The following is a 24,799-nucleotide window of genomic DNA, read 5'->3' as shown; positions in this document are numbered from 1 at the left end:
TCATTCTTTGAGAGTCTTTTATAATGGCTTGGAGGGGAAACCAGACTATCCTCATTTTCTTTCTTTTGGTAGTCACTACTGGTCAAATAATTATTTCGATGGTCATGACTTAGTTGTTTTCTTTTTGAAGAACTACTGGTGATATTAATTATCACTTAAATTTTTCAGGTCATAAAATTCTTATTTGAATAAGTCTCATTTATTTTTTTTATTGCATATTAATATTATATTTTTATGAGATATTAATTTTTCTGTTTTTGTAATATGTAATTCATGTACGAAGGGCCTCCTCACAACTCTATAACATAAAAATTGTTAATCTTATTTTGGCTTCACAATAACTGCACCTGTTGTGTGTGTTACTCTCCATGTGATCTGAGTATAGTAACTAGCATGGCAAACAATTTCCTTACTAAGCAATTTTATTATATACAAGAAAGTGGAATGACTGCTTATGACTTGACTTAGCTTGTAAATGTTAAAATGTTATAATATTTAAATTGTAAACTACATTAAAATAAAAGATATTTGTTTGATCGGCCACCGTCAATCATTCCAAGTTGATCAACGTGGTTAATTGGCACTGTGGTCATTTACACTTTTTTTCAAAAAAGAATTTATTTATACTTGGTTTTCTCACTTGAGATCTAGCAGTAATTTTTCCTTCATATTATATGACATCAAAGATATATATATATATATATATATATAAATTGAAGTGTCATTTATCGAGCGTTTCCTCACAACTTTAGAAAACACTCGAGAAATTATTAATCTTAATGTTTCTTTTCAATAATTGTTCTATTGTTTGTTACTTTCTGCCCGTGTACATTGTATAGCTCATTTAAAAATAAGTGGAAAAATAATTTTCTATTGCGAAGCAATTTCCTTGGGATTATTCATTATTTACCATACATAGAGTATCCTCTAATTTGTACTTCAAAAACATGTATAGCCTGTTTGCATAAAATAGATTTTACTAAATTAAACTATAACGGAGTATATTACCATAACTCATATTTTATTACAATAAGTTGTTCACTTCATGAAACGTCATTATTTTTTTTACAGCAAAAACCATGTCTTTATGCATTAACTTTGTCTGGTTGAATGATAATGAAAGAGTGGAAAATTTAATAAGTTTGATTTTTTATCAAATTGAAGTAGGGTTGAAAGATTTTAATTAATTTTTTTATCTCTTACTCTTGTAACTTCTCTTTGTTAATGGAGGCACAATGATACCTATCATTTTTCGACAATGACAAGGTAATAGTTTTTTTTTTTTAAAAAAAATTATTCCATATTTTATACTCTTAATTTTTGTTTATTGGTGAAAATTTTCAGTTAGTCTCAATATTTAACTTGAAGTTCCTCAGTTTTATTTGTTTGCATGTTGAAACTTTTTTAGTTAGACTCGACCATTAAAAAAAATCCTTTCTTTAAATATGACTAAAATTGTTTGAGGCATGCATTTATGTTAGGTGTGATTTATTAATCAACTTTGAAATAGTTATTAAGTTTTGAAAATGTGGTACAAGTAGCACTAAGACTAGCAGTTAATTGACAAAAGTTTCTATTCACATTGATTTTATTTATACGGTTGATCAGTCTTTTCAAGTTCGTGACGCAGGTAATAACATCAATCTTCTCACTAAATTACTGAATTTATCCTTGTTAGATATAGATTTAATCAAAAAAAGTATAACATCTATGCTTAGTCCTTTAAATCTACGTCAAATTTTAATTTAATCTTAAATTTAACATGTTAAAATTAAGAAACTAAAAATATACTTTAAAAACTTAAGAAATTAAAATGAAATTTGATGTAAACTTAAAGTATCAAGCATGTAAAAAAGAGGCAGAAAAATAATCACTTGCTTTTAATGTATGCATTTTAAATAAGATTTATCATCATTCCACATAATGGAATTGCTATTCAGTATGAATGTAATGGATAACTATGCCTCAGTTGGACTGATTGCTCATGGAAATATATACTGTCCACGAAAGATAAATACATTAAGAACATAGAAGATTTGAAACTAAAACGTTTTGTAAACTACCAATCCTCACCGCTACACTAAATTTTTGCCTTTTAAGGAGAAAAATAAAATTCCTCAATAAACAATATAATGTTGGTTAGATGAGTACAAATATATTATGATAAGTTACTACGCAACACTTGATGTCATTATCTGTTTTCCAAGTGCATGATTATGCTATCCCAATAGATAATCTCTGTGACTTTAACCCAAACAAATCTCCAAAAAGTTTAGGAACCATAGGTGGAAGAATTCCTAGACTCAGGAGCCATGAAGTTTACGACATTTTCATGAACATTATACCTTCAATGCCACATCACACAATATAAATAGCAAATTAGTCAAACATCTCCTTTCAATTCTAGAGAATTTAGCAATATATATGCATATACACGTGACAAAAAGTAATGGAATGAAACAAGGAAATGCCATCTTCATCAACTAACCTTATCTTGCAACTTTTTGAGGCCCGACGATCAACAAATTTCCTTTTCTTTGGCTGCGTCTTCTTCAAAGCATAAAGTGCTTTCTCTGTGTGATTCACAACAGTGGAAAATAAGAACATGACTTCTGCTTGCATGGCATAAGGTTAACACTATGATTTCTAGGAAGGCAGCTCGTGCTAATTCTAGGATCAAAAAATTTGATCAAAACTATTTAGATTGGGGAAAAAAAATAAATCACTATTAATTTTACAATCTCTCTAGGAAACCTTTCACGCTAAATATCAAGTGTAATTCGCTCATAATTGCCAAAATACATTATAAGTTAAACAAAAGAGGATGTCCTAACCAATCTAATATTCCGACAACATCATCAGAAGTAAAAATATGAATACAATATATAAATAATGCCTCTTCATCCAAAAACAAGACAATTATTGCTTACCAGATGATGTAGGATCGACTGTCTTGAAAAACTTTTTTAGTAATTGCTGATAAAATTCAGAGTCATCTAGAAATTCGGGAACGCCATGAATATGAGTTTCCTGAACAAATTCGAATTCATAACCATCATGTTGGAAATAAACATTGCTCTACGGTTCTAAGCACAAGCAAACAGAACAGGGAAAAAGGATATTAAAATAACAATCGATAACAAAATGCCAAGCACTAAGAGCATGAAGACTTAAAATCTGTGATCGAAACACTTGAATGGCTTCCTTTGAAAATATCACATTGTACGTACCAAAATGACTTGCTTTTGTTTGCACGATCGAACATGAAGAAAAACATAAAGGTTTTGTTTTAACTCAATTACCAAAATCATCGATGAGTGCGGTTTACTCTGTTTCTTGGCCATATCAAAGCCCATAAATATGCAACCAAAAAAGAACTTTTTGCCAAAAAGATGCATTTTCAAAGAACACCATTAAAGCACCAAAGCAAACAATCATCCCCAATAGGCCAGTACCTCGAGAGCTCTCAAAGAAGAAAGAGATGTTGGTAAATAATGCTCCCTCTGTTTTGTGTAAATCCTTTCAACTTCTTTACACAAAAAAAAAAAGAAAAAGAAAACAGAAAACAGAAAATTTACTACAATTCTATCTCTATTTCTTTCTTTTGAAGTGATTTTTGTGTGCGCAGTTTTTTTTTTTCTTTTGTTTTTTGTGGAGTTACATGGCAATAGTAGTTTGCAGCAGAAGAATTATAACTCTATTAGTATGCTACAACACAGCAAAAATGAGAGAAACAATATAAGCACTCCACATGTTCTCATTCTAAGGCGTGGAATACAAAATTACTATAATAATATAAAATCTATTTTAGAAGAATTTACATATTGATTGCATAAATACTACTAATTATCTGAACTAATTTTTCTAATCTCTTAAAATTAAAATTAGATATGTAGTCCTTACATTTAATACGGGACAGAGAATAAGAAAGTTGGGGTATTACAATAACATTTGGAACGAGGCGGGATATTAGAGCCTCCAAAATATGCATTTGTATAATCGTCAGATAGTGCGGGGCGCGTAATGAAGGTAGCGCTCTGTCGGCCACAAGCGAAAAAGCTTGGAAATTTCTTTGTAAAAGAAATAATAAAGAAATTAAAGCACCAAAACCATTAAAACAACTTTAACATGCGTACTTTTAAAATAAATAAAGTTGTTGTTGATAAAAAAAATGAAATAAATAAGTAAAGTTTAGTTGTCTCGCAACTTCGTCCCACTTTTGAAATATTTATAAAGAGAAAAGGAAAGGAAAAGAGACAAGGAGACACACCCTCACCTTCCGATCAAGCAAATGGCCGAATGATGATACAAGGAAGCAACACCGCAATCCACAAAAGTAACAAGCGCGGCACGACTTGACTTGTTGACTAGGAAGGCTGAGATAAATTCTGATCTGCAAATTCTGAAGCTGCCATTTTTGAGACCGAGCTTTGCTTATGAGCTATTTCTTTGGCGCTTCCCTCCACATCCAGGTTCTTTCTTCTCTTTTAATCGCTTTGTCCCATGAATCCATCAGCCTCCTATTCTTCTGCCTGCAAAAGATCTGTTCTTTTATTTCTTCTCCTAGTGCTGTTGATTCAATCTCCTCCTTAGCTCCCTGACTGTCGTACATCTAGTAAAACTAAACATTTGAATTTCTTCTACACTTCAACTTCTGAAAAACAAAGTCCTAAAACCTTCAAAGATATGGACGCACTTGATCTATTGATTAAGCTCTTTATTTATTTATTCATATTTTTCTTAGCGAAGTAAACGACTGATTTATTTATTTTATTTAAAAAAGTGAAGTGCTTCTTTTGTCCGCCTTAATGACTCCCCATTTCACTGTTATACGTGAAAAAGGTAATCAGCAGCAGGGGTGTTTAAGGCCGGCCCGTCTTGGTCTTATTGGGATAGAACAGACCCGTCCTGAAATTTTTTGGGACGGGACAAAAAAGGGACTGGGATAGGACAGGACACAGGACAGGGTCGTCCTGTCCCGGTCCGTCCCAGTTCTTTTTTTTTTTTAATTTTTTATTCTATTTATACAATATCATTTTTTTCATATTTTTCTAAGATTTGAGACTATTATATGGAATTATGGATATATTTATTTAGAGTTTTTATATTTGTTGATGATTTGAGATTATTGATAATTAGAATTTTTAGCAAGTTTTTATTGTGTTAAAACCTTTTGTGTAGAGTTTTTAATGACTATGATATGTAATATTTTGGGCTTTTGTTTAAGAGTGCCCAACCAAATAAAAAAATAAAAAGATGTTTTTATAAGGCCTAAGTCCAAAAAACTATAACTAAAAAAAATCAGATTTTATTAAAAAAATTTTAAAAAAAACGTCGGCATGTCCCGGTTCCGTCCCGACTAGAATCAGGACAACACCGGGACAGGCCGGGACACGGGATAGATTTTCTGTCCTATTACTGTTTATTGGGACGGAACCAGATGGGGCTATCCCGGTCTCGATTCGTCCCGTGAACGGCCCTAACCAGCAGGGCGTATCCTTTTTTCTCATGATCCATTTGCTTAATCCCACCGATCTCCTGGTTTTCCAGTATTTTCCTAGAATTTTTACGGTTTTGATTTTTTTTCCCCACAGAAAACAAACAAAAAATATCAATGCATATGAATTTATTAAAACCATTAACACGCGGCCTGGCTAATATGCCTTCAACGCGTGTACTTTTACTCACTGTAGCTCTGCTTCTTTTAAAAGAAATCAAGTGGTTTTTTTTTTAAAAAAAAAAAATTAGTAAAGTTGTGTGGACTTGACTGGTAAGTTGGCCCCATGATGAACTCTTTCTTCCGCACTATTATTACATCCATAAATATATGCTCTTCATTTTAGCATCAATCGTTACTCTCCATCAAGTTGCTGTATGTTGATCCTTCCGCAACTTGCTCCCACTTGCTAAATATTTTCGTTTGATCTTTTTATCATGTTAATCAAGAGCCAAACCATCAACGGGCGAGCTTCCCAGAAACTGGAATAAGAGCCTCTGAAACACGGAGACAAACACATGTGAGGCATTTGGTGATCTCTGAATCTGAACTGAAGGGCTTGTTTCAATAGAAAGCAAAGTTTGTGAGTTCTGAAGCTGCCATTTTGTGAGAGCTATTTCTTTCGCTTCCCTCCACATCCGTCCAGGTTCATTTCTTCTCTTTTCCTCGCTTTATCGCATAGATCCGTTATCCTTCTACTGTTTTCCCTGCATCCCCCACCCCCAGCGGGGAATTTTCGCAGAAAAAATCTGCAAAGGATTTTCTATTTTCTTCTCCTAGTGCTAGCTGTTGATTGATTCTCCTTCCTAGCTGCTTTATGGTCGTAGATCTATTGACCAAAGTCTTCATTTATTTTATTCAATTTCTTTAAAGCAAACAATTGAAGAAAAGTGCAAACAATTGATTTATTTATTATATTATAAAATTAAAAGCAAAGTGCCTGTTCTTTCTTTCATCCTAATCACTCCCCATTTAGTTATGCTTAAAAAAAGGCATCGCTATAAACCAACAGCGCATACTCTCTTTTTTCATAATCCACTTGCTTGATCCCACCCATCTCCGATTTTACCGGTGCTTTCCCTAGTGTCTGTGTTAATCCTAGAAAACTTCTTATATTCAATTATTAATTATTCGTTAAATTTGTTTGAAGAACCTGATTGAAGAGGAGGACGTCTGCAAATTAAGCTTGAAACTGACATGTTTTAGACCTTGTGAGCTAATTAGGCTGACATCCACCAGGTTAATACTGTCCATTCATTCTTTTTTTTTTTCTCTCTTCCACTTGCATCATCCTATTATAATATACCATTTTGCAAGCGTTTCCCTAAAATTTTCTGTGTTTTCTTCACACGGGACAAATATTGCAAAAAAATTTAATTTATTCTTTCTTCTAGTGTTGATAATCTCGTCCCTGGCTACCTTACCTGCCGAAGGTTGAAGCTAGAAACTGCTATCACAACCATTGCTTCAATGCTCCAAAAAGCTTTATTGATCCTATTGGGAGTATCAATTTCCAAAGCTATCAGACTCATCTCTCGTTCGCGTAATAGTAACCAACCTGTTGCTACTGATGCTAGGTAGCTACCTTCTTCTAAATAAACTCGCACTCTTTATTTTATTGTTTGATTTGCTCCTGCACATAACACAATATCTGTTCACTGTTTGTTTCTTGTTGTAGCTCTGAAAACGATATTATTTTAACTCAAATGGTTTCTCCTCCTGCTACCAAGTATGATGTGTTCCTTAGCTTTAGAGGAGAAGACACTCGCCACAATTTTGCAAGTGATCTTTACAAAGGACTTCGAAATGCTGGCATTCACACTTTTACGGATCACAAACTTCGAAAAGTAGAATCAATCTCACCAGTTCTTTAAAGAACAATAGAGGAATCACAAATATTTGTGATTATTTTCTCTGAGCATTATGCTTCTTCAACTTGGTGTCTGGATGAGCTTGTTCATATATTAGAATGCAAGCATAAATTTAGAAGGGTTGTGATATCTATTTTCTATAACGTAGATTGCTCAGACATACGCAAACGAAATGGGAATTTTGGAAAAGGATTTGATTCATTGAAGCAAAGATTTAAAGACAACCAACAAAATGCAGAAGTGGAGAAATGCTTTATTCCAATCCACAAGTCTCTCTGGATGGGATTCCCATAGCAACAGGTGGCTTCAAAAATATTCTTTTTGTTGTTGGTTTGGGGGATTTATTTAGTTGATGTTTATAGTATTGTTGTTGTTTTTATTTCTATTCCTATTTTCTCCCTATTAAATATGTGTTTTCTTTTGATTGACATTTGTGCTAGACCTGAATTCAAACTTATTGAAGAGATTGTCAAGGATATTTTGAGGAAGTTGAGCTATGCGTCATCATCTCATCTTGAAGGACTCAGTGGCATTGCTCGACATATTAAAAACATTCAAAGGCTTCTGACTGAGGCTCGCATTGTGGGAATATGGGGCATGGGCGGTGCTGGTACCAACGGCTACAAGAGTTCCATGCTCCTTATCATGGAAATTCACTGTGCACACACTGAATGCAGCTTCATTATCCTGAAGCTCCAAAAGACAAGCGGTATTTCCAGATCTCGGATCAAGAACTCTGATGCAGGAAGCCCATTTCTCTGATTCAGCTTTCGGATAACCATAATGCTCATCAGAGAGTGGATCATCTTTATCTTCATCCTCACCACCATTCTCCATTTGGGCTACATTACCATTTTCATTTTCCCCCGTTCCAATAGCCTCAAAACATTCTTTTCTTGCAGCTTCTCGCTCTTTAGCCGTGAAGGCTCCTTGATCACTCTCAATCATAACCAAAAGCCTTTTTTTGGGTTGCAGCACAAACTTTCATGGTGTGTAATGTAGTGGAATTACTGTCTCATTAAAAGTTTCCCCAAGCCTTTCAATTGTAAAAATCCTCAATGCCTCGCCAGCCACAGCAGCAACACACCTTCCACACATTGATTAGATGAAAATGATGCCGCATACTCAAGGGTTTCATATGAAAGGGGGGGTTAAAAGAAAAAGTCCTTGGTGGATGTAACCAAGCTAGGGTGGACTTGACAAGCAAAGCATCGCACACTTGCCTCTTACAATGATGGGAAATAGCTTTGGGGCTCTCAATCCCAAGAATCGAGAACGAGAATCAAAAAGCTGACCAGTAACCATATCCATGACAGTTCTAAACAAGACACCATTCTGTAAACCAGCATTCAGGAAAAGGCTAGCAGGATGATCTACACCATCCTCAGCACTAGTGGATGCCTGGACTTCAAGAAACAGAAGAGATTCTGGGGCTGAAGAAACACTTTGCACACTAAGAATCTGCATACAATCATGAGGATCCAAAGATAAGATACAGATTGTCTTATCATATGAACCAACAGCAAGAAAACAAGATCTTTGTCTGCCTTCTAGTACTGCTGCAATATCCAGACATGTAACATCTCCAGACATTTCATGCTTCTCCACCTCCATCAACTGACCAGTGACATCCGGGCATTCATACTTTTATGGATCACGAACTTCGAAAAGGAGAATCAATCTCACCAATTCTTTAAAGAACAATAGAGGAATCAGAAATATCTGTGATTATTTTCTCTGAGAATTATGCTTTTTCAACTCGGCAGATTCAACGAAGGTACTTGATTGGTTTGGAGAAGGAAGTAGAATTATTATCACATCAAGAGACATGCAAGTGCTGAAGAATGCTTCTGCGACATTTTCAACATATCATGTTCCGGATTTGGATTTTGAAGATACTTTTCATCTCTTCAATTTGAAAGCATTTAGGCGAGATGAGCCATCTAAAGGTTATATGGAGCTATCAAAATCAGTAGTGAAATATTGTCACGGAAACTCGTTAGCCCTAGTAGTGTTGGGTTGGTTCCTCTATGGCAGACAAAAAGAAGAGTGGGAAAGTGCTCTGGAAAAAGCAACTCAAGCTCCACCCAAGGACATTGTTGATGTTCTGAAGTTGAGTTTCGATGGACTTGATGACAAATAGCAAAATGTGTTTCTTGACCTGGCATTCTTAATCAAGCAAGGAGTTCATATTTCTTTGAACCTATTGAGACAATTATATTGCTCTTCTATGCATGTTGAGATAAGTGTTCTAGGAGAAAAGTCCCTCATTTCATTTAATGATCATAATGATTTCATTTAGATGCATGATCTTCTGAGGGAAATGGGCCTTGAAATTTCAAGCCAACAATTGTTCTCTGGTGTAAAACACATGTTCGACTATGGAGGCATGAGAACATTTACCATTTTTTCCACAATGACCAGGTAATACTTTATTTTAGTTATATTCTTTATTTTCTTAATAGTTAATATTTCTTTTCCTTGTGATGTGTTTTCTTAAAGTTATTTGTTTATGCATTAAATTCTTCGATAAGTTTCAATATCTGTCCAAATAGACCTTTTTTTTAAAAAAAAAAAAAACTTCTTTCTTTGACTAAAATTCGTTGGAGCAAAGCAAAGTCTTTTTATTGGGTGTGATTTTTTAAACTTAAAATTTTAGTTTTATAATTAAAAATTAAAAAAAACTAATCAAAATATATTGGGTCTTATATGAAATATATTCACTACGCTAGATGTTATATTGAATTTGGTCATAAAAATATATTATTGAATTTGGTCCTCAATATATTAGGTGTAATTTTAAGCTGAAACTTTTAAACTTTCTATTAGTTCTGACACAGAATATGATTAGGATGTGTAAGATGTATTTTTAAATTTAGAGCGTGAACGATCCTTGATAACTTATAAAATTATCCACGAAAATTGACATTTTTTATATTAATTGATAGCAGTAGCAAAAATTGATGTTGTATGAAAGTGATTGCGTGTATGCTTACACCGCACATGCATGCTCACGCATTTTCTTGATAAAAATTTAGTAATATTGCCAAACGTACAAATTATGAAATTTAAACATAATTTTTTTAAAAAAGAATTTTATATATTACCGGGCGGTTTTATATACATTAGTTTTAAGAATTTAAGCATGTTCGTATGGTTGTCCCCGCGAGCCTGTGTGCATTTGTTTTGTCCAATTTATTTATTGTAAGATAAAATGAGTTGTATGAATAAAGTGCACAAAGGTATATTCATTTAGAATTTCCTAAAAGAAGTTATTTAAAAAAAAAGAAATTCCTAAAAGAAACATATTTAATTGTTCTATTTATTATTTGATCACCTTTTTCATATTGCCGATTTTTTCCCCATAATTTCATCAGTAGGCGGCTGAGGCAATTCAATGCTCATCATTAGACATGAAGAAGATAAACAGGATTGCAATAACAATTAGTAATATTCAGAAGAACTATAATTTAAAATTAGCTGGTAACGGCAACAACAAAAAAAATTTAAAATTAGCTGGGTCTTTCGTGATGTGTTGTTCTAAAAGACAAAATTAGTGTATAAAAAATTTTCATTAAGTGATATGTGCATACGCTTTTGTGAGCATAATTTACCGTAATTTGAAGTACAATGGGAAAATAAATATAATAATTTTTTGCTTTTATAGTTATATTCTAAATATCTGCACATGCATATAGGTATACGCATCAATGTGTCTGGGTATTTATGATTGTTGAGAAATTCATACATTACGGGAAAAACATGAATTGTAAGGAATTTTGAATAAAATGGATATAGCGGTGTTAATTTGGATAAAACTTGATATATTTAATTGTTATATGGTGTTTATGGTCATTTTTTAGGTAATGATAATTGTGTTTCCTTCGATTTGATATTATTACCAGGCGATTGAGGCAATTCGATGCATGTCCTTGGATGCAAGCAAGATAGAAAGCATCACATTGATGGCTAGTCATTTTCGAAGGATGCATTATTTAATGTCCCTTCAAGTTTACAAGTCAGATCAATGAAAGCCTTCAAAGTTGAATATTTGTGAACCGTCGGATTATCTTTCTAAAGAATTAAGGTTTTTTAGTTGGGAAGAATATCCACTGCCAGCTGTGCCATTACAATTTTGTGCTGGAATCTCATTAACTTAATTTGCCTAACAGTAATATCCAACAGCTTTGGGATCAGGTACGTGTAGTTTCTCATGTGTCATAATTTTTTGTTGTTGTGATTCTAAGAAACAGTGACTAAAGGAATTCACAATGCAAATGTTTGCTTTATTGCTATCTTTAAATTGATGATAGTAGTAATTGTACTATCTACGGGGAGTCCAACTGTTCTTGTAATGGGCATGAGAAAAATTGTTGAGTAAATTGTACGTGCGCGTAGTTATGTAATTTATTTAAACACTACTGCTTGTTTTTTTCCCCCCAGCAATTTCCAAATCTAAAGGAAATAGATCTACGGTATTCAAAAAATCTCAGGGCACTACCAGATTTGTCTCAAGCCCCTATGATTGAACATATGATTCTTAACGGTTGCATGAATTTGGGTGAAATCCATTTTTCAACTGTCCCGAAACAGGATGTGTATTTACATATAGATGATTCTGGGTTGAAGCAGATAAATGTCGGGGGCAGTATGAAAGGGAGAAGTTCATCAGGGTTAGTAATTATGTACAATTATTTGGATCTTGTCGATTTGACATTCAATAAAGTGACAATGAAGGTGATGGTGTGCGGCAAGATGGTGTGTGGCGTTAGATTTAAGCATGTGACAATGCCATTGAAAGAGACGGCAGAAGTCATGACAATGGGAATACAAAGTTTGGCGACTTTACTTTCTTTTTTGAGGACAGTTGAATGGTTTGAAAGTCCAATTGAGTTTGGGCATGATTACTTCAAAAATGTCTACTCTATTATTTATGTGAGCGTTAGGGGTGATAGAGGCGAAAGGGGTGTGGAAGATGATAAAGAAGAGGATGAGGATGATAGAGAAATGATTAGTGAGAATAAAAAAGAAATGAGTAGTAAAGGTGATCAAGCAGTAGAGATGACATTATTATTGATAGAAGATGAACAAGAAGAGGCCGATGAGGATGATAGTAAGATGGACGATACATTGTTAACAACACTACTTATTCCCAACACCATCCCTCGCTGGTCACTATTGATTCGACTTACATTAAAAGAGGGTGATAGTATTGGGAATAATAATGCAGGTTGCAGCTGCATCCCTCAAGTTTCAAAATTTTTTCAAATCACTTCATAAAGATTGCAAAACGAGGATTTAGCCTCTCTCAGGAGTACAACTCTCTTCCCCACTATCCCCTTTACGTCATCATTATTTCACAGTCTATTATAACTACGTGGAGAGGACACTACAAGGTCCTGGTTTTCTTTTTAACAGTGACTACTATGGTTATGACTTAGTTGTTCGCTTTATGAAGTACTACTTTTGATATTAATTATCACTTAAAGTTTTCAGGTCATAAAATTATTAGTCTCATTTATTTTTTATTACATATTAATATTATGTTTTTATGAAATATTAATTTTTCTGTTTTTTTTTAATATGTAATTCATGTATGAAGGGCCTCCTCACAGCTTTATAACATAAAAATTGTTAATCTTATTTTGGCTTCACAATAACTGCACCTGTTGTGTGTGTTACTCTCCATGCGATGTGAGTATAATAACTAGCATGACAAACAATTTCCTTACTAAGCAATTTTATTATAAGAAAGTAGAATGATTACTTATGAATTAACTCAACTTGTAAATGGTAAAATGTTATAATATTTAAATTGTAAACTACATTAAAATAAAAGATATTTGTTTGATCGTCCACCATCAACATTAAAATAAAAGATATTTGTTTGATCGTCCACCGTCAATCATTCCAAGTTGATCAACGTGGTTAATTGGCACTGTGGTCATTTACACTTTTTTTTGGTAAAAAAAATCTATTTATACTTGGTTTTCTCACTTGAGATTTAGTAAAAAATTTCCCTTCACATTATGTGACATCAAAGATATTTTTTTTTGAAGTGTGATTTATTGAGCGCCCCTCACAACTTTAGAAAACACTCTAAAAATTATTAATCTTAATGTTTCTCTTCAATAATTGTTCTATCGTTCGTTATTTTCTGCGTTGTATAACTTATTTAAAAATAAGTGGAGAAATAATTTTCTATTGCAAAGCAATTTCCTTGGGATTTTACTAAATTAAACTATAACAAAAAGTGTTACCATAACTCATATTTTATTACAATAAGTTGTTCACTTCATGAAATGTCATTATTTTTTTACAGCAAAAACCACATGTCTTTATTCATTAACTTTGTCTGGTTGAATGATAATGGGAGAGTGAAAAATTTAATAAGCTTGATTTTTTATGAAAATGAAGTAGGGTTGAAAGATTTTAATTAATTTTTCTTATCTCTTACTCTTATAACTTCTCTCTGTTAATGGAAGCACAATGATACCTCTCATTTTTCGACAGCGACAAGGTAATAGTTTTTTTTATAATTATTCTATATTTTATGCTCTTAATATTTGTTTATTCGTTAAAATTTCCAGTTAGTCTCAATATTTAACTTGAAGTTCCTTAGTTTATTTGTTTGCATGTTGAAAATTTTTCAGTTAGACTTGACCATTAAAAAAACTCCTTTTTTTAAATATGACTAAAATTGTTTGGGGCATGCATTTGTGTTAGGTGTGATTTATTAATTTACTTTGAAATAGTTATTAAGTTTTGAAAATGTGGTACAAGTAGCACTAGGACTAGCAGTTAATTGACAAAAGTTCCTGTTTACATTGATTTTATTTACAGGGTCGATCAATCTTTCCAAGTTCATGACATAGGTAATAACACCAATCTTTTCACTAAATTACTGAATTTATCCTAGTTACATAAAGATTTAATAAAAAAAAGTATCACATGTATGCTTAGTCCTTTATTAAATCTGCATCAAATTTTAATTTAATCTTAAATTTGCGATGTTAAAATTAAAAAACTAAAAGTATACTTAAAAACGTAAGAAATTAACATGAAATTTGATGTAAACTTAAAGTATCAATCATGTAAAAAGGAGGGGGAAAATAATCACTTGCTATTAATGTATGCATCTTAAATAAGACTTATCTAAGTCACTACATCATCTCACACAATGGAATTGCTATTCAGTATGAAGGTAATGGATCACTCTGCCTTAGCTGAACATATTGGTTATGAAAATATATGCTATCCATGAGAAGATAAATACATTAAGAACAGAGAAGATTTGAAACTAAAACCTTCTGTAAACTAACAATCCTCACCACTATACTAAATTTTTGCCTTTTAAGGAGAAAAATAAAATTCCTCAATAAACAATATAATGCTGGTTAAATAAGTACAAATATATTATGACAAGTTACTACACAACACTTGATGTCATTATCTGTTTTCTAAGTGCATGATTATGCTGTCACAGTAGATGATCTCTGTGACTTTAACGCGAACAAATCTCCAAAAAGTTTAGGAACCATATGTGGAAGATTCCGGGACTTAGGAGCCATGAAGTTTACGACATTTTCATAAACATTATACCTTCAATGCCACATTACACAATATAAACAGCAGATTAGTAAAAAATCTCTTTTCAGTTCGAGAGAATTTTACAATATATATGTATATACCCGTGACAAAAAGTAATGGAACGGAACAAGAAAATGCCATCTTCATCAACTAACCCTATCTTGCGACTTTTTAAGGCCCAGCGATCGACAAGTTTCCTTTTCTTTGGTTACATCTTCAAAGCTTAAAGCGCTTTCTCTGTATGATTCACAACAACGGAAAATAAGAACGTGACTTCCACTTGCATGGCATAAGGTTAACACTATGATCTCTAGGAAAGTAGCTCATGCTAATTATAGGCTTAAAAAATTTGATCAGAACTATTTAGATGGAAAAATAATAATAAATCACTACTAATTCTATAATCTTTCTAGGAAACCTTTCACGCTAAATATCAAGTGTAATTCGCTCATAATTGCCAAAATACATTTTAAGTTAATTAAAAGAGGATGTCGTGACCAATCTAATATTCCAACGACATCATCAAAAGTAAAAATATGAATACAATATATAAATAATGCCTGTTTAGCCAAAAACAAGACAATTATTACTTACTGGATGATGTAGGATCGATTGTCTCAATAAAACTCTTTTAGTAATTGTAGATAAAATTCGAGAGTCATCTAGAAGTTTGGGATTGCCATCAATATGAGTTTCCTGAACAAATTCGAATTCATAACTGTCATGTTGGAAATAAATATTGCTCTACGTTGCTAAGCACAAGCAAACAAAATAGATAAAAAGGATATTAAAATAATAATCAATAACAAAATGCCAAGCATTAAGAGTATGAAGACTTAAAATCCATGATCGAAACACTTGAATGGCTTCCTTTAAAAAATATCACATGGTACATACCAAAATGACTTGCTTTTGTATGCACGATTCAACATGGAGAAAAACATAAAGGTTTTGTTTTAACTCAACTAGCAAAATCATAACTGAGTGTGGTTTACTCTGTTTCTTGGCCATATCAAAGCCCATAAATATGCGACAAAAAAGGAACTTTTTGCCAAAAAGATAGATTTTCAAAGAACACCATTAAATGAAGCACCAAAGGAAACAATCATCCCCAATACCTTGAGAGCTCTCAAAGAAGAAAGAGATGTTGGTAAATAATGCTCCCTCTGTTTTGTGTAAATCCTTTTAACTTCTTTACACAAAAAAAAAAAAAAAAGAAACAGAAAATTTGCTACAATTCTATCTCTACTTCTTTCTTTTGAAGTGATTTTTGTGTGAGCAGTTTTTTTTTCTTTTGTTTTTTGCGGTGTTACATGGCAATAGTAGTTTGCAACAGAAGAATTATAACTCTATTAATATGTTAAAACAGAGCAAAAATGAGAGAAACAATATAAGCATTCCACATGTTCTTATTCTAAGGTGTGGAATACGAAATTACTACAATTATATAAAATCTATTTTAGAAAAATTTACATATGGATTACATATATTAAGAATATTTTTTTCACAAATAATTATCTAAACTAATTTTTTTTAATCTGTTAAAATTAAAATTAGATATGTACTCCTTACATTTAATACGGGACAGAGAATAAGAAGGTTGTGGTATTACAATAAAAATTGGAATGAGGTGGGATATTAGAGCCTCCAAAATATGCATTTGTACAATCGTCAAACAGTGCGGTGCGCATAAAGAACGTAACGCTATGTCGGCCCCAAGAGCAAAAGCTTGGAAATTTCTTTGTGGAAGAAGTAATAAAGAAATTAAAGCACCAAAAACCATTAAAGCAACTTTAACACGCGTACTTTTATTTCCTATAACTAGTTTTAAAATAAATAAAGTTGTTGTTGATAAAAAAACATGAAATGAATAAGTAAAGTTTAGCTGTCTTGCAACTTCGTCCCAGTTTCGAAATATTTGGCCAAATGATGATACAAGGAAGCAACACCGCAATCCGCAAAAGTGACAAACGCGACAGGACTTGGCTTGTTGACTCAGCCTTCCACCATTAAATTTTACCTTTTTATGTTAAATTAATTTAAATTTATTGTATTATGTAAATTTATTTTTTTATCATGTTTTATTATTTATTAAAACTCATACTTATTTTGGTAATTTTACAAACAAACTTATTTTTATTCAATCATAATCCAAATAATCTTTTACCCAATCTAATTTTTATAAACTAACTTTTAAAAACTCCATTCCAAACACAATTCATCTTACTCAATTTAATTTTTACTCAATCTTATTTTTTTTAAAAATCAGATTAAAAATAAACTATTTTTTCTACTACTAATCCAAACAGATCTATTATCCCAACAGTCCATAAGCTACTTCAAAAAGACTCCTTCCTCTCGTATACTCACCTGGTATTCTATAGATTACTATTAATTGTCCCACAACTTCGTCCCAACTTCGTCCCACTTGACTGGAAAAGGAAAGGAGGGAAAAAGAAGGGGAGAGAGAAAAGTGACAAACGCGGGATGACTTGACTGGTTGATTAGGAAGGCTAAAGCAAGACATAAATATGCTAGGAATCGAGGCATTTGTTGATCTCCGTATCTGAACTACTTGTTTGAAGAGAAAGCAATTCTGATCTGCAAATTCTGAAAGCTGCCATTTTTGAGACCGAGCTTTGCTTATGAGCTATTTCTTTGGCGCTTCCCTTCACATTCAGGTTCTCTCTTCTCTTTTAATTGCACTGTCCCATGAATCCATCATCCTTCTATTCTTCTGCCTGCAAAAGATCTGTTGTTTTATTTCTTTTCCTAGTGCTGCTAATTCAATCTCCTCCTTGGCTCCCTTAGTGTCATACATCAAATAAAACTTAAACATTTGAATTTCTTTTACACTTCAACTTCTGGAAAAACAAAGTCCTAAAACCTTCAAAGATATGGACGCACTTGATCTATTGATTAAGCTCTTCATTTATTTATTCATATTTTTCTTAATGAAGTAAACAAACTGATTTATTTATTTTATTTGAAAAAGTGAAATGCTTCTTGTGTTCGCCTTAATCACTCCCCATTTCGTTGTCATGCGTGAAAAAGGCAACCCCGGCAGGGCTTATTCTCTTTTCTCATGATCCATTTGCTTAATCCCACCTATCGCCAATTTTACCAGTATTTTCCTAGAATTTTTACGGTTTTGTTTTCCCCCAAACAAACAAAAAATATCAATACAGATGAATTTATTCAGTCCAACTTCTTTTCAAAGAAAAAAACCACTAACACATGGCCTGGCTAATACGCCATCAACGCGTGTACTTTTACTCACTGTAGCTCTGCTTCTTTTAAAATAAATCAAGTTGTTGGTAAAAATAAAAATAAAAAATCAAATAAATCAGTAAAGTTGCTATGTGGACTTGACTGATAAGTTAAAGTTGGCCCGATGATGAACTCTTTCTTTCGCACTATTATTCCATCCATAAATATATGCCCTTCATTTTAACATCAATCGTTACTCTCCATCAAGTTGCTATATATTGATCGTTCAGCAACTTGTTCCCACTTGCTAAATATTTTTGTTTGATCTTTTTAGCACGTTAATCAAGAACCAAACCATCAACACGCGAGCTTCCCGGAAACTGGCATAAGAGCCTCTGAAACACGGAGACAAATACATGTGAGTGAGGCATTTGGTGATCCCTGAATCAAAACTGAAGAGCTTGTTTCAAGAGAAAGCAAAGTTTGCGAGTTCTGAAGCTGCCATTTTATGAGAGCTATTTCTTTCGCTTCCCTCCACATCCGTCCAGGTTCATTTCTTCTCTTTTACTTGCTTTATCGCATAGATCCATTATCCTTCTACTATTTTCCCTGCATTCCCCCCCGGGGCGGGCAATTTTCATAGAAAAATTCTGCAAAAGATTTTCTGTTTTCTTCTCCTAGTGCTAGCTGTTGATTGATTCTCCTCCTTGGCTGGTTTACAGTCGTAGATCTATTGACCAAAGTAAACAGTTGATTTATTTATTATATTATAAAATCAAAAGCAAAGTACCTGTTCTTTCTTTCATCCTAATCACTCCCCATTTCGTTGTTATGCTTAAGAAAAGGCATCGCTATAAACCAACAGGGCATATTCTCTCTTCTTCTTTTTTTTTTTTCATAATCCACTTGCTTGATCCCACTTGTCTCTAGTTTTACCAGTGCTTTCCCTAGTGTCTGTGTTAATCCCAGAAAACTTCATTACATTTGATTATTAATTATTCGTTAAATTCCTTTGAAGAACTTGATTGAAGAGGAGGACATCTGCAAATTAAGCTCGAAACTGACATGTTTTAGACCTTGTGAGCTAATTAAGCTGACATCCACCAGGTTAATACTGTCCATTAATTCTTTTCTTTTTCTCCTCTACTTGCTTCGTCCTATTAAAATATACTGTTTTGCAAGCATTTCCATAAAATTTTCAGTGTTTTCTTCTCACGGGCCACATATTGCAACAAAGTTTGTTAATTTCTTCTTTCTTCTAGTGTTGATAATCTCATCCCTGGCTACCTTACTTGCTGAAGGCTGAAGCTAGAAACTGCTGTCACAACCATTGCTTCAATGCTCCAAAAAGCTTTATTGATCCTATTGGGAGTATCAATTTCCAAAACTATCAGACTCATCTCTCGTTCGCGTAATTGTAACCAACTTGTTGGTATTGATGCTTGGTAGCTGCCTTCTTCTAAATAACCTCACACTCTTTATTTTATTGTTTGATTTGCTCCTACACATAACGCAATATCTATTCACTGTTTGTTTCTTTTTGTAGCTCTGAAGACAATATTATTTTAACTCAAACGGTTTCTCCTCCTGCTACCAAGTATGATGTGTTCCTTAGCTTTAGAGGAGAAGACACTCGCCACAATTTTGCAAGTTCTCTTTACAGAAGGCTACAAAATGCGGGCATTCACACTTTTATGGATCATGAACTTCGAAAAGGAGAACCAATCTCACCGGTTCTTCTAAGAACAATAGAGGAATCAAAAATATCTGTGATTATTTTCTCTTATCATTATGCTTCTTCAACTTGGTGTCTGGATGAGCTTGTTCATATATTAGAATGCAAGCGTAAATTTGGAAGGATTGCTATACCTATTTTCTATAATGTAGATCCTTCAGACGTGCGCAAACAAAACGGGAATTTTGGAAAAGGATTTAATGTATTGAAGCAAAGATTTAAAGACAACCAACAAAAATTACAAAAGTGGAGTAATGCTTTATTCCAATCCACAAGTCTCTCTGGATGGGATCCCCACAGCACGAGGTGACTTCAAAAATGTTCCTTTTGTTGTTGATTTGGGGGATTTATTTAATTAATTTTTAGAATCCCAGCAAATTATTGTTGTTATTTTTATTTCTATTCCTATTTTCTCACTATTAAATACCCATTTTCTTTTGATTGCCATTTGTGCTAGACCTGAATTCAAACTTATTGAAGAGATTGTCAAGGATATTTTGAGGAAGTTGAGCTATGCGTCATCATCTCATCTTGAAGGACTCATTGGTATTGCTCGACATATTGAAAACATTCAAAGGCTTCTGACTGAGGCTCGCATTGTGGGAATATGGGGTATGGGTGGTGCTGGTAAGACCACACTTGCTAAAGCTATATTTCAAGAGTTGAAAGCTCAATTTGATGCTTTCTCCTTTATTGAAAATGTCAAAAAGCAATTAAAAAGAATTAGTTTGGATGAGCTGCAGAAGAATTACCTTAAAGAATTATTAAAAGATGAGGATATTAGCATCTATGACATAAAATCCACTTTTGTGAAAAATAGGCTTCAGAGAAAAAAAATTCTTCTTATACTTGATGATGTAGACAATTCAACAGTAGCGGCAGATTTAACCAGGGTACTTGATTGGTTTGGAGAAGGAAGTAGAATTATTATCACATCAAGGGACATGCAAGTGCTGAAGAATGCTTCTGCGACATTCTCAACATATCATGTTCCGGATTTGGATTTTGAAGATGCTTTTCATCTCTTCAGTTTGAAAGCATTCAAGCGACATGAGCCATCTAAAGGTTACATGGAGTTATCAAAATCAGTAGTGAAATATTGTCACGGAAACCCGTTAGCCCTAGTAGTGCTGGGTTGCTTCCTCTATGGTAGACAAAAAGAAGAGTGGGAAAGTGCTCTGGAAAAACTAAGTCAAGCTCCACCCAAGGACATTGTTGATGTTCTAAAGTTGAGTTTCGATGGACTTGATGACAAACAGCAAAATGTGTTTCTTGACCTGGCATTCTTAATCAAGCAAGGAGTTCATATTTCTTTGAACCTATTGAGACAATTATATTGTTCTTCTATGCATATTGAGATAAGTGTTCTAAGAGAAAAATCCCTCATTTCATTTAATGATCATAATGATTTCATTGAGATGCATGATCTTTTGAGGGAAACGGGCCTTGAAATTTCAAGCCAACAATTATTCTCTGGTCATAAAACACATGTTCAACTATGGAGGCACGAGGACATTTATCACTTTTTCCACAATGACCAGGTAATACATTATTTTTTTGGTTATATTCTTTATTCTCTTAATAGTTCATATTTTTTTTCCTTGTGATGTATTTTCTTAAAGTTATTTGTTTATTCATTAAATTCTTCGATAAGTGTCAATATCTGCCCAAATAGACCATTTAAAAAAAAAAACTCCTTTCTTTGACTAAAATTGGTTGGAGCAAAGCAAAGTTTTTTTATTGGGTGTGATTTTTTAAGCTTAAAATTTTAGTTTTATAATTAAAAAATAAAAAAAAATTTCAAAATATATTGGGTCTTATATTAAATATATTCACTACGCTAGGTGTTATATTGAATTTGGTCATAAAAATATATTCTTGAATTTGATCCTAAATATGTTAGGTGTAATTTTAAGCTTAAACTCTTAAACTTTCTATTAGTTCTGAGATAGAATATGATAAGGATGATGTAAGACGTATTTTTAAATTCAGAGCATGAACGATCTTCGATAAATTATAAAATTATCCACAAAAATTGACATTTTTTTATATTAATAATAGCAGTAGCAAAAATTGATGTGATTGCATGTATACTTACACACTGCACATGCATGCTCGCGCGTTTTCTTGATAAAAATTCAGTAATATTGCAAAAAGGTACAAATTATGATATTTAGACATAAATTTTTTTTTAAAAAGAATTTTATATATGCTGGGCGGTTTTATATACAATAGTTTTAAGAATTTAAGCATGTTCGTATGGTTGTCCCCGCGGGCCTGAGTGCATTTGTTTTGTCCAATTTATTTATTGTAAGATAAAATGAGTTGTTTGAATAAAGTGCGCAAAGGTATATTCATTTAGAAATTCCTAAAAGAAATATATTTAATGGTTCTATTTATTATTTGATCACCTTTTACATATTACTGATTTTTTTCCCATAATTTCATCAGTAGGCGGCTGAGGCGATTCAATACTCATCATTAGACATGAAGAAGATAAACAGGATTGCAATAACAATTAGTAATATTCAGAAGAATTATAATTTAAAATTAGCTAGGTATTTTGTCATGCGTTGTTTTAGAAGATAAAATTAGTGTACAAAAAATTTTCATTAAGTGATATATGCATACGCGTGTGTGAGCATAATTTACTGTTATTTGAAGTACAATGGGAAAATAAAAAAATAATTTTTTGCTTTTATAGTTATATTATAAATATGTGCACATGCATGTAGGCATACGCATCAATGTGTCTGCGTATTTATGATTGTTGAGAAATTCATATATTACGTGGAAAACATGAATTGTAAGGAATTTTGAATAAAATGGATATAGCAATGTTAATTTGTATAAAAGTTGATATATTTAATTGTTCTATGTTATTTATGGTCATTTTTTTAGGTATGATAATTGTGTTTCCCTCAATTTGATATTATTACCAGGCCATTGAGGCAATTCGATGCATGTCGTTGGATGCAAGCAAGATAGAAAGCATCACATTGACGGCTAGTCATTTTCGAAGGATGCATTATTTAATGTCCCTTCAAGTTTACAAGTCAGATCAGGAAAAGCCTTCAAAGTTGAATATTTGTGAAACGTTGGATTACCTTTCTAAAGAATTAAGGTTTCTTACTTGGGAAGAATATCCACTGCCATCTGTGCCGTTACAATTTTGTGCTGGGAATCTCATTGAACTTGATTTGCTTAACAATAATATCCAACAACTTTGGGATCAGGTACGTATCGTTTCTCATATGTCATAATTTTGTTGTTGCTGTGATTCTAAGAAACGTTGACTAAAGTGATTCATGATGCAAATGTTTGCTTTATTACTATCTTTAAATTGATGGTACTAGTAATTGTACTATCTACGAGGAGGCCAACTGTACTTGTAATGGGTATGAGAAAAATTGTTGAGTAAATTGTACGTGCGTGTAGTTATGTAATTTATTTAACACTACTGCTTTGTCTTTCTTTTTCCCCAGCAATTTCCAAATATAAGGAGAATAAATCTAGAGGATTCAAAAAATCTCAGGGCACTCCTAGATTTGTCTCAAACCCCTAAGATTGAAAGTATGATTCTTCATGGTTGCGTGAATTTAGGTCCAATCCATTCTTCGACTATGCTGAAAGGGAATGTCATTTTATTTATAGAAGATTGTGGGCCGATGCAAATAAATGTCGGGGGCAGTATGAAAGGGAGAAGTTCATCAGGGTTAGTGATTATGTACAATTATTTGGATCTTGTCGATTTGACATTCAATAAAGTGACAATGAAGGTGATGGTGTGCGGCAAGATGATGTGTGGCGTTGGATTTAAGCATGTAACAATGCCATTGAATGAGACGGCCGAATTCATGATAATGGGAATACAAAGTTTGGCGGCTTTACTTCCATTTATGAGGACAATTGAATGGTTAGAGAGTCCAATTGAGTTTGGGCATGATTTCAACCAACATCATACCTATGATGTTGAACATAAGTACTGGAGAAGTGTCAACCCTCGTTTTACTGTGAGGGTGAGGGGTGATAGAGGCGAAAGGGTTGTGAAAGATAATGAAGAAGAGGATGAGGATGATAGAGAAACGATTAGTGAGAATGAAAGAGAAATGAGTAGTAAAGGTGATCAAATAGTAGAGATGACATTATTATTAATGGAAGATGAACAAGAAGAGGCCGATGAGGATGATAGTAAGATGGACGATACATTATTAACAACACTACTTATTCTCAACACCATCCCTCGCTGGTCACTATTGATTCGACTGACATTAAAAGAGGGTGATAGTATTGGGAATAAAAATGCAGGTTGCAGTAGCATCCCTCAAGTTTCAATATTCCTGAAATCACTTAATGAAGATTGCAAAACAAGGATTCAGCCTCTCTTAGGAGTACAACTCTCTTCCCCACTATCCCCTTTACCTGATCATTCTTTCACAGTCCTTTATAACTACTTGGGGAGGATGCCAGAAGATCCTCATTTTCTTCTTTTCGACAGTAGATACTGGTCAAATGGTCATGACTTAGTTGTTCACTTTGGGTAGTACTGGTGGTGATATTAATTATCATTTAAAATTTTTCAGGTCATAAAATTATCAGTCTCATTTATTTTTTTATTACATATTAATATTATGTTTTTATGAAATATTAATTTTTCTGTCTTTTTAATATGTAATTCGTGTACGGAGGGCTTCCTCATAACTTAATAACATAAAAATTGTTAATCTTATTTTCGCCTCACAACAATTGCACCTGTTGTGTGTTACTCTCCATGTGATGTGAGTATAATAACTAGCGTGACAAACAATTTCCTTACTAAGCTCAACTTGTAAATGTTAAAATGTTATAATATTTAAATTGTAAACTACATTAAAATAAAATATATTTGTTTGATCG

The 24,799-nt window shown here is 32.9% G+C and overlaps 1 protein-coding gene across 1 annotated transcript; it reads left to right on the top strand.

The window, feature by feature from the left end:
• The first annotated feature begins 4,407 nt into the window (after positions 1 to 4,407).
• LOC114730963 (TMV resistance protein N-like) lies at positions 4,408 to 21,353 on the top strand. The gene is made up of 6 exons (XM_028918077.1): positions 4,408 to 4,472; positions 19,187 to 19,275; positions 19,470 to 19,613; positions 19,715 to 20,209; positions 20,361 to 21,183; positions 21,339 to 21,353. The coding sequence occupies exons 1-6, from the start codon at positions 4,437 to 4,439 to the stop codon at positions 21,351 to 21,353; spliced, it is 1,602 nt and encodes a 533-aa protein (XP_028773910.1). The 5' UTR covers positions 4,408 to 4,436.
• Positions 21,354 to 24,799: the final 3,446 nt, after the last annotated feature.

The sequence above is a fragment of the Neltuma alba genome, unplaced genomic scaffold (assembly GCF_004799145.2).
Source record: "Neltuma alba isolate B1F8T4 unplaced genomic scaffold, ASM479914v2 tig00012791_pilon, whole genome shotgun sequence".
Lineage (NCBI taxonomy): Eukaryota > Viridiplantae > Streptophyta > Magnoliopsida > Fabales > Fabaceae > Neltuma > Neltuma alba.
The sequence above is the reverse complement of the archived record's forward strand: the minus strand, read 5'-3'. Positions and strand labels throughout refer to the sequence as shown.